The sequence below is a fragment of the Amphiura filiformis genome, chromosome 3 (assembly GCF_039555335.1).
Source record: "Amphiura filiformis chromosome 3, Afil_fr2py, whole genome shotgun sequence".
NCBI lineage: Eukaryota > Metazoa > Echinodermata > Ophiuroidea > Amphilepidida > Amphiuridae > Amphiura > Amphiura filiformis.
This window is the reverse complement of record NC_092630.1, coordinates 71,897,954-71,908,907: the sequence shown is the minus strand read 5'-3', so window position 1 is coordinate 71,908,907 and position 10,954 is coordinate 71,897,954. Positions and strand designations below refer to the sequence as shown.

General features: G+C 41.9%; 1 protein-coding gene across 1 annotated transcript; it reads left to right on the top strand.

Moving 5' to 3' along the window:
- The first annotated feature begins 8,357 nt into the window (after positions 1 to 8,357).
- On the top strand, positions 8,358 to 8,960 carry LOC140147477 (uncharacterized). The gene has a single exon (XM_072169253.1). The coding sequence runs from the start codon at positions 8,358 to 8,360 to the stop codon at positions 8,958 to 8,960; it is 603 nt and encodes a 200-aa protein (XP_072025354.1).
- The last annotated feature ends 1,994 nt before the right edge of the window (positions 8,961 to 10,954 follow it).

Genomic DNA, 10,954 nt, shown 5'->3' with positions numbered 1-10,954 from the left:
AGAAAAAGAAAAAAAGGCCCTATACTAGTAAGGCTAGGAAAGTTGGGGGAAATATTTTTAAAAACTTTTGGGCAAATTTACACACACACAATTTCTGATAACATAATATAAAGACTTCTGCAAAGGGCAGCACTTACACTATTTGTGACATGCCCTGGGTCCTGAAGTCATCTTTTTTGAAGGTTGTTTTTTGCATGTGAAGCACAGCTCTGTGGGAGTCCTAGCTCTAAACACTTGATTTGCAAACACGGTGAGGGCGCTATTAGCTTTCCACTGGTGAATGCCCAATGGCTGGCCGAAGTCCAATGAATACTTAACTTTTACGTAACACAAGAATTATATCAGTTTCAGCTTAAAGCCATATTGTGACATTTCTAATAAAATAGATTAGTATTTCTTTTCCATAAAATGTTACCTTTTACTGTCAGATATGTTCCCTTTTAACTTTGTGCCAAACAAGTGAAGTAAAGCAAAGAAAATTGGAATTTACTACCAGTGCCAATGCGTGTTACTCCTACGGTCGTAATAAGGTATGATCCTTTGATGTGTGTGTATAACCGTCCCGCTCATGTATGTACTGTGTTATGAACATCCCATACGTGTTCAACTATTATTTCCATCATAATAATTAAATTCAAAATCTCGGATTTTGACAAAACTACAGCACTTTTAAAAGTCTTTGTTTACTAAAGTACATTACAATCGTGTAAAAACCACGCTTAAAAAAATATTGTGGGCATCATCCTCAGCAAATGTTACAATCAGGTTACAAAATGGCTGTAAGTGCATTATGCATTTGTAGAGCATATTACATAAACTGAACTTTATGTTGTAACTTGTAAATACTTATATAATGCAAGAGCCCGGTAGGCAATTGTTTAAAAGAGGGGGAGGGGAATTTGCCGCTTTTCCTGAAATTCAAACATGTTGTCCCATTGCAGCCTATTGATCAGTTTATTTTTCCAGCATTTTGTGTTCACAACCTAGATAACCGGACCATAATATTTACAATTTTGCTACAAGACTGTCCATGTTTTCATCACAGAAGTGCAGTTACTACTTCAGTAAAGTAGATACAGTGTACTTAACACAATTCCACCCACCAAACAGATGAAGCAACTAGTAACAACATATCCAGTTCCAATATTTACTACTATAGTGATCAAGCACTGTTTAACACTGTTAGCATACAGAAAATCCCCCTTAAATCCCGAGCAAGCAGGGGAAAAAAACAACATTAATACTGTTGCACTCCATCTCAGTGACCTGTGTGCCCGGGGGTCACTCCCATTGTGGCCTGTACACCATCCGCGATAATAAAAGCGTGTAAAAGGGTAGCTTTTAGTGTGTAGGCACGATACTGCCAGCGTAAACGCGCGTTTAGGGTGTCAAAAACATGAAATATTGGAAAAAGGGTAGCAAAATTGCAATTGCTAATATGCGGAAATGAAATTTAGGGTATGAAATTTGATGCAAGGAATAAAATCCCTGTTTAGGGTGTGAAAAAACCTGTTTAGGGTATCGTTTTGGCCAAGGGTTAAATCCTTGTTTAGGGTGCTTTTTAAAAGTTGATTATCGCGGATGGTGTACAGGCCACAATGGGAGTGACCCCCGGCCTGTGTGTCTTGTTTTATGTTGACCTCTATCCTGGATGTTTCTCATCTTAATTAGCCATCATAACAGATGATGTAGGTATGTGCCATCAACCTTTTCTTCTGATTTTCCTCCCTACTCCAACTGGATACATTGATTGAAAGTTTGATTTCAATCAATGTCATTCATCAATCGCTTTGCATAATCTGGCTTTAATTTACCTGACCACAATGCTTTGCGCGTCACAGGAATTGCTTTTCGGACTTCTGAGTTTTTGGTAAAAATCTGAGTGTGTTTTGAAGAAAACATACATTTTTTCCACTCAGTGGAAACGCGAAGTATAAGGGTTTTCAGCATTTCCGTCTTCTGTGGAAACACACTGATAGATTAACCTTGATTTACTGTCTAAATGAAACCCTATCCTGTGTCATACAATGGCTGAGCCACTCCCCCTACTCTACAGGCTCACAATCCTGACGTATGAAGAGCAGACAGGTAATTATATTTGAATACAATCTATGTACAAAATTATTTGAACAGGAATTTGATATCAATCTATACATGAAAAAGAAATCCTCAGGGTGATAATTTTAAAACCAAAAAGAATCAAAGGCACCCCTTTCATGACGATTGTAACTGTCCCCATGGTAAATATTGACCATCAATACTAAGTGTAAATTGATCTAAAAATACTCTTCAGCACTGTAATTTGGAAAGTAATGAAAGGAATTGGTTGCATTCCAACTACCGTATTCCTTTCATTAAGTGCCCATGTCCCAATAAGAGCCCATCAGCAATTTTTTTACAAGATGTGATACAATTATCCTCCCACCCTTTTGACTCTTTAAAAAAAATGTTTTACACTTACCAATCCACAATGCACGGTGTTTTTTGCCGAAACACTGGCAGTTAAAAAGTATTCCAAGTTCATATTTTCAAAATTTGCTCCCAATCCGACTCCATTCGGGGGAACTGAACAACCTGCCCCCCCACTTTCAATGTAATGCTGTACTCAGCATCAGCATAATGACCTTGAACAATTCACCCCAAAAAAAGTAGCCAGAGTTTCTGACCATGACCCACCTATCCCGAAAATCTGAAGTCAATCCGCCCATCCATTAAAACGAGATACAGCATCCAGACCGAAGAGCGGAAAACAGTATGCCTTGCGGTGGAGGCATAAAAATAACCGCCCATGTAAAATGACTTAATTAAGCACCCCGGGTGCTTAATGGAATAAATATGGTACTCATGCATTCTTGACTTGGAATATGATGTTTACCTGTAGCGTGAAAAGTTGAAATCAACTATTATTTATTTTGCAATTCCACATATACTATAAACAGGTTAAAAGAATTTAAGGTGATCATTATTTTTGAATAAAAGTACAAAATGATTAAACAGTTACAATTAAACATTTTATTTGGCAGATGCTAATGCCATCTGTTCTTTATGTTCCATAATATATAATCTAGAAACACTGAATTCAAATAATTATATCCCAGTATGAATACAAAAGGTGAAGTAATTACTTAAGCAAGGCAATGCTAGGTGCAAATTGTGTTTAATCAGGTCGGATGCGATTCAGATTGGAATCGGAAATGGTGAAGATTCTGTACATAAGCGTATCAATCTTAACAATAATGAACAATAAAAGCAAAGAGAAAAAAATTGTACCAGTAATTGCGTTAGGCTAAGTTATATGGGTGCAGTGAAAGAAAGACCTTCATGATGTCAGGATCCTACAGTGTATTGCCAGCCAGGTCGTTCTGAGGAGGTTGTACAAATTGGAAAATGGGAAATTTGATCAAAAAAGAACTCATTTAGTCATGAATATTAATGTTCATCTTTTCAAGAGGGGCATCAGGTGTCAAAAAGTATCGCTTTCATGCTGCTCTCACAGCGTACAAGTGCCCTAATTAGAGAATAAAGGTTTTGTTTTTAGCCAATGTTGTGCATCTATTGGCTCATACAACACTGGCAACATCATTACTTTAAGTAAAGCAACAAGGCGAAGCCGAGTTGTTTTACACCCAAAAAATAATGATGTCTCCCTTTTTATAGGAGATGCACGACAGCAGCTAAAAACAATACCTTTATTCTCATTCTTAAACGCAATTCAAATGAAAATATCAATAATAAGGATATAAATCAAATCAAATTAAATCCTACATTTTACAACAAATTACCTAGGGCTTAAAAGACTCAATCAGTCTCGTTGTTGTTATGCAGCACCTCCGATTGGTTCAAATAGCCCATACAAATATCGTGTTGACTCGCACAAGTTGAACCATGTTATATCATATTGTGTCATATCACACGGGTAAGAACTGGTCAATAAGATAGCAGGAACTTACTCAAGTGTTTAAGAATAATAAAATGCCTAGTATTTCTATTAAGAAATAGAAGAAGAACAATGTCCTTGTGTCTATAATTACTGTCAGTGCCAGGTGCATTTTCTAGATGTCATAGTAATAAATCATTCTCAAGACAAGTGGACTAAGATGAAACCAATAATGTGATGTATGTCCCAAAACAATCAGTAAAAGTGTCTAAAATTGTGCTTGGCTATGAACTACCATGCTTGGACATTTAAATTTTGGATAGGACAGTTATGCCTTGCGCTCGCCGAATCTGTTTTCAGTCCTTCCGGTTTACAGGAAAAAATGCCGCGAATCGTACGAGAGTCTGACACGTACTGCTTTCTGGTTTCAGTAGAAACATGCTGGGTAACAGTGGATCAGATAATGATCAGTATTTTGTACCCAGAAAAAAAAGCTGTATGCTCGGTATAAACATGTTGAGAGGGAAGGGCCAGTTTCAAGACTTTTGTACATGGGATTGGACTTGCGTCATATCTTGCCAGCTCTGATTAAGAGCTAACCACAATTTACAACCATGTCTCAATGTTTACATTACTTTTGTCCACCACATTAATTGTAGCTCAATATGCAGGTGGTGCGCAGGTATGTGGGAATTAATCATCTACTACCAATTCACCTGGGAATACTATATTACGTCTGATTCAGACTTCACATTGCAGCGCGATGCGATGCTTATAAAACATTGGAGCATCGCGCAATGAAATTAAAATGTACATTTTTAATTCATCGTGCGATGCTTCGATGTTTTAAAAACATGTGGGGTCTGCATATCCCCCAAGGGGGGCCACTCAAGTATGATAGTGTACGCATGCGTGACCAATTTTTTTTAAACACCCCCCTAAACGAGTTTTACCCTATCTACCAGCAAATTTAGGCCCTTAAGGGGATACTACACTCCTGGCCAATTTTGTGCCTATTTTTGCAGTTTTCTCAAAAATTATAACACATTGGTGACAAGTAGGTATATTATAGGGGCAAGGACAACAACTACTGTCATGACTGTACTGAAAATTCAGCAACTCAAAGCAATTATTGATTTATTGATCAAATATTGGTTTTCCCTCATTTTTAACTGTAATAGTCCCAAACAAAAATGTTTGGTAGACTCATAACCGGTGCGATCTTACCTTTCCGATGTTGATTAAGATACTTCTTGCATCGATCCCGAGATGCGGAAAAACCAATAGTCATTTTGTCCCACATAAATGAATAAATAACAAAAACCCCCCGATCCCCCGGTGGACTCACCCAAAAGGTGACGTCACACCATATGATCGTCCCTTATCCGACTTGGGATCCCCTACTCGGACCAAACTTGTAGGGGTGGCGGGGTCGGGATAATCAACATCGGAAAGGTAAGATCGCGACCGGTTATGAGTCTACCAAACATTTTTGTTTGGGACTAGACTCAGTACACCGGTCGATCTTACCGCTTCCGATGTTGATTAAGATACTTCTTGCATCAACATCTGAAAGATCGATCTAGCAAGTCACCGACGGATGGAGGTACAAGATTGGTCAGCATCTGATCAGGGATCGGGAGCGGGTAACGACGGAAATGTATGGCTGCGCTCTATAATGGCTGCACCGTGTATTTTTCGCTCTCGAGTTTTCAACATCATTTGCTATGATTTTGATCTTCTTTTCAACTTATATTTTATCTGTGGGATTTGTAAGTACTTTGTGAACGTTTTGACATGAGTTGACGCTATATAAAGACTCATAACAGCCGTATTTTGTGAACTTTATTGGTTTTTACCGGCCTATTGGTACGCGATATCGCTATAGACAGTTATACACAGTGTTTCTTGTTGGTTTTTTTTTCCAAGTATTGATGATGCAGCCATTTACATATACCAAGGACTCGTTGCTCGCGATCGGAAAATGTGTGACAAACACCATTCATAACAAGATCGATCGTTTTACCTGGATGAAACTGAAAGAATTGAATATTGCTAAGAAAACAAAACGTGGTTGTCGTGCTGGAACGAAAAATATAAGACCTATTAAGACTATCATTTCTGATCGCACAATTGATCAATGTTTTGATTTTGCCCAACCGAGTACCAAGAGCACCACCAGTGTAAATCACAGTAATCTTACGTATGTGCAAAAATCTAACTTATGCGTGCACCAAGCGCAAAATTTGCTGTCTGGAATGCATAATCCATAAAAAAAAACAAAATCAGCCTCAATCATTGACTTTGTCATCTCTAACCATCTGGACATATTGGCAGTTACTGAAACATGGCTTACTGGTGATGATCGGGATAATCGCTTCCTTGCTGATATTAATCTATCTCTTCCTGATCACGTGTTCCATCATATACCCCGTGGAAAGAGGGGTGGTGGCGTGGGTGTGTTACTTCGCAAAGGATTCGATGTTGTTGTAAATAAACCTGACTCTTTCCGATCTCTCGAGTACAGTGATCTTACAATATCATCCTCATCGTCTTCAATTCGACTCTTTACCATATATAGACCATATCCGTCGAAGACCAACAAATTGACGGCGAAGATGTTCTTTGAGGATTTCTCTGTGCTGGTGGAAATGTTCACCTCGCTTGCTGTACCTCTCGTTGTCGCTGGTGACTTCAACTTCCATATGGATGTCTCAAGTGATTATGATGCGATCCAAATGCGTGATTTACTTGATTCTTGTTCTCTGGAGCAACATGTGACTGAACCCACGCATAAATGTAATCACACCTTGGACCTAGTTATCACACGCAAATCTGATAGCCATATGCTCGGATATAGCTGTTGATCACAGTTTACCTTCTGATCATTTTGTGGTATCATGTTTGGTTAGAATATCTCGTCCTAATGCTACTAAAAAGACTATATGTTTTCGCAAACTACGCGACATCAACCTGGAAGACTTCCGGAAAGACATCTCAGAGTCTTCATTGGCTACTAATCCTGCTGGTGACGTTGAATCACTTGCAATGACGTGTTGAGTGAACTTCTTGACCGGCATGCTTGACCAAGAGTGTGACTTTGAGACCGTTTGCTCCATGGTACAGTGGCGAGATTCGCGCTGCAAAAGCGAGAGACGCCGGTGTGAGAGACAGTATGTGAAATCAGGATTGCAAGTTCACAAAGACCTTTACCAAGATCAATGTAGGAAATGTAAGGAGCTTCTAAACGCGCCAAAACGAATTTCCATCGATCTGAGCTTGCTGAATGTGATCCCCGCCAGCTTTTCCGTGCTGTCGACAAACTGTGCTCCCCTACTACAGCCAAGGCTCTCCCATCACGTGATGATCCTGAACAGCTTGCCAATGACTTGTTGCTCAATTCTTTGTTGAGAAGATTGAGAAAGTAAAAGACAAACTTGACAATTTACCTCCTCGCTCAAGTCCGTTTCCACCCTCATCCACATCAACTTCGGTGTTCAGTAATTTCACGGAATTGACTGAGGAGAGTATTCACGGGATTGTTATGAAATCACCTTCATCATCATGCGCCCTTGACTGTATACCGACGTGGTTACTGAAGGAATGCATCAATGAGCTTTTACCATCCATAACACGCATTGTGAATCTTTCTCTGCAGTGTGGCATCTTTCCATCGCCAGTACAAAGTCGCTAGGGTCACCCCTTTGATTAAGAAGCCTGGTCTTGATACTGAGAATTTGAGCAACTATCGACCAATTTCGAACTTGAACTTTATTTCAAAGGTCATTGAACGAGCTGGAGCTTCTCAACTTCAAGAATATCTGTGTTCAAACGGACTCTACGGTAAGGTCCAGTCGGCTTATCGAAAGAACCATAGCACTGAGACTGCGCTGTTGAGGGTGCAAAATGATATTCTTCGCGCCATTGATTCTCATAAAGACGTTGTGCTCATCTTACTTGATCTCTCAGCTGCCTTTGATACGGTCAACCATCAGATTCTTCTGCAGCGGCTGAGGGATCATTTCGGAATTTGCAACACTGCCCTAGACTGGTTTACAAGTTATCTGACTGACCGCAAGCAGTGTGTCGCGATTGGAAATACTTTATCTGCATCTCACACTTTGGACTGTGGCGTTCCTCAGGGGTCTGTTTTTGGCCCGCTGGAGTTCACTTTGTATCGGCCCCTGTTGAAGACATCATTCGATCACATGGTGTTCAAAGCATGATCTACGCCGATGACACTCAATTATATTTGGTTATGGATTCGTCTGATAGAGCTACACAACTTACAAAACTTGAAGACTGTGTAACGAGAAGTGAAGGCTTGGACGGTTGCTAATAAACTTCTTCTTAATGATACCAAGACAGAAGTTGTTCACCTTTCTTCTCGATTTTAAGACAAGTGAATCCAATTGCATCCCTTACTATTGGTTTGTCGGAAGTTGATATCGCTGATAGAGCTCGGCATTTGGGCGTAGTGATGGACAAGCACATGACGTTATTAACGCATATCAACAATGTTTGCAGATCAGCGTCGTATGCCATTTCAAAGATTGGTCGAATTCGCAAGTTCATTGATCAGGCTACAGCTGAACGCCTCGTCCATGCGTTTGCTACCTCGCGACTGGATGCGAATAACAGTTTATTATACGGTTTACCTAAGACAGCTATCGCAAAGTTACAACGCGTTCAAAACAGTGCCATTAGACTTATAACATGTGTTAAACGAGATCAAGACATCAACGCCGTGCGGAGAGATCTTCACTGGCTTCCCATCAGGGATCGCATCGTTTTTAAACTCTTGCTCATCACCTATAAAATCCGTCATGGTCTTGCACCCGCGTATCTCACTGATCTTCTCATGGACTACATACCCACCCGCACTCTACGCTCTAGTTCACAATACCTTCTTCAACCTCCATCCAGTCGCGAGGTAGCTACTGATTATTATGGCAAACGTGCCTTTTCTGTAGCAGCTCCTTCACTCTGGAATAGCCTTCCTCTTGCCATAAGAAATGCTGACACTGTGTATAAGTTTAAACGTCAACTCAAGACCCATCTTTTTAATAATCCTAGTGATTAATGCAATTCTGTGACTTTTTATAATGACATTGTTTTTAAATGAATGTGTTTTTAACTTTTATTCTTGTTGTTTACCATGGCAATGGCTGTATATACTTGTATGCATGTTTAAGGTATTGGTAGTTTTTAATGTTCTTTTTTCTTATAGTTGTTTTGTAAAGCGCCTAGAAGCCTTCGGGTATTGGGCGCTATAGTAAATGCTTGTTTATTATTATTATTATTATTATTATTTACGCGAGGTCAGAAATATTTTCCCCAACGGTCGGGAAAACAAAAAGACCACGCGATCACAGACATAAACCTCCTTACTTAATTAGTTTGGTGGTTTTTTTTAGCGACACTGGTTCTTACCATGCTGAGTATTCTGTATAGTCTGAAAACCTGGTACCCGTACACCACCGTATTATGATCGCCGAACAATGTCCCGGTAAACCTCCCGCCCGCCTCTGATTACTAACGTAAACGGAAGTATCGTGAGAGAAGGGCGTAAGGTGGCTTCGGGACACCGCCTGCTAGATCTCCTCAAGGGACAACCGAACGGTATACCCAAGATGATGAGATAGCTCAGGTCGAGTGGGTCGTGGGACGCGAAACCTTCGCGATCCCCGGACCCCACCAACACCTGGACCAGCCATTGCGACAGCGGCTGGACCGAAAAGGCTCTGTAAGGGTGATGAATGCGGTCGTGAGTCCTCGCAAGGCTTGTGTTCGAAGAAATAGTGCTGCAGCGCCTTATCGGACACCCCAGCCTATCTTTGGCTTCAGCCGAACCTTGCCCAACCCTGGGGATTGGAGAGGGACGAATGTCGGTATGCACCGCGCCCGCTCAGTAGTCACGAGAACAGAGCGCCGAAACAGTGTCGCCCAGTGTTTGTGAACACGGAAGCTAACCTCGAGACCGTGTGCAACTCAGCACCGCCGTCCCGAAGCCAACGCCAAACCGGAAAGCCATCTTGAGAGTTACGATTTAAGCGCCGCTTTTGACGGAAGGTCAAAAGGGTGACCCTTAAAGTAATCTAAGACTGTGTTGGGATCCCTTAGGAGGATCACTTTCCTTTTTGGTAGACACTCGTTGAACATACCGTCGAGGCGTAGACTAATAAGGTAACCATCGGTTATGATAGTCGACCCGCCTCGAAACCTCGGTGAATGGAGAGGACAGCTGACTTATAGCTGGCCCCAGTGGCCCGCTGAAGTCTTGCTTGGAACTTTTCTGTCAGAAACTCCGGAACTAGCAGCACAGAGGCTCCAGCGGGAGAGCTATTTGTCTCATTGCACCAAGCGTAGTATGGAGCCAGACTCTGGCTATACGTGACGGAGGGTAGACTTCCGCTCAGCCCCGGCGATGAGAAAAACAGCTTCTGATGAAAAGTATCCCTCGCTGCGCTGCTCCTGGTAAGGGCCATGCAGCTAACTGCAGGTGCTCTAGTGATAGACTGGTACCTCCGCCCGGCATCCGGAGTAGATCTGGTACATCGGGGAGTGCCAGACGCCTTGCCGCTAGCAGAATGACAAGGCAGTCTTCCCACCCGATCTTGGTCACCACCCTCATGAGTAGTGAGATCGGAGGACTGCATAAGCTGTCATCCTCCCCAGTCTATGGACAGAGCGCCCACGGTGAATGCTTGGGGTCCGCGACCCTTGAGCAGTACACCGCAGTGGATGATTGCGATGAGATGCGAACAGATCTTTCGAGGGGTGGTACATCCCTTGAAGATCGTCTGAGCGACTCGCGGAGCAAGGGACCATTCTGCTGGTCCCGACACCCTTCCTCGTGACAGAATGTGCGCGAGGATGCTGGTGACGCCGGCGATGTGTATCGCTCTCATCGTAATCTGCCTGAACTTGCACCACCCTATCAGGTGTCGTGCATGCAGGCTCAATCGTGGTGGCCCGGAGTCCCCTTGTCTGTTGGGGTAGGCTACCACGGTTGTGTTATCCGTCAGGACAACGGTATGTGATTCCACGATCACCTCCTCGTGAGCGAGGGAGGTT

What these genes read in the sequence shown, in the direction of transcription:
- LOC140147477 (XM_072169253.1), top strand. Translation starts at nt 8,358, where the DNA reads ATGGACAAGCACATGACGTTATTAACGCATATCAACAATGTTTGCAGA.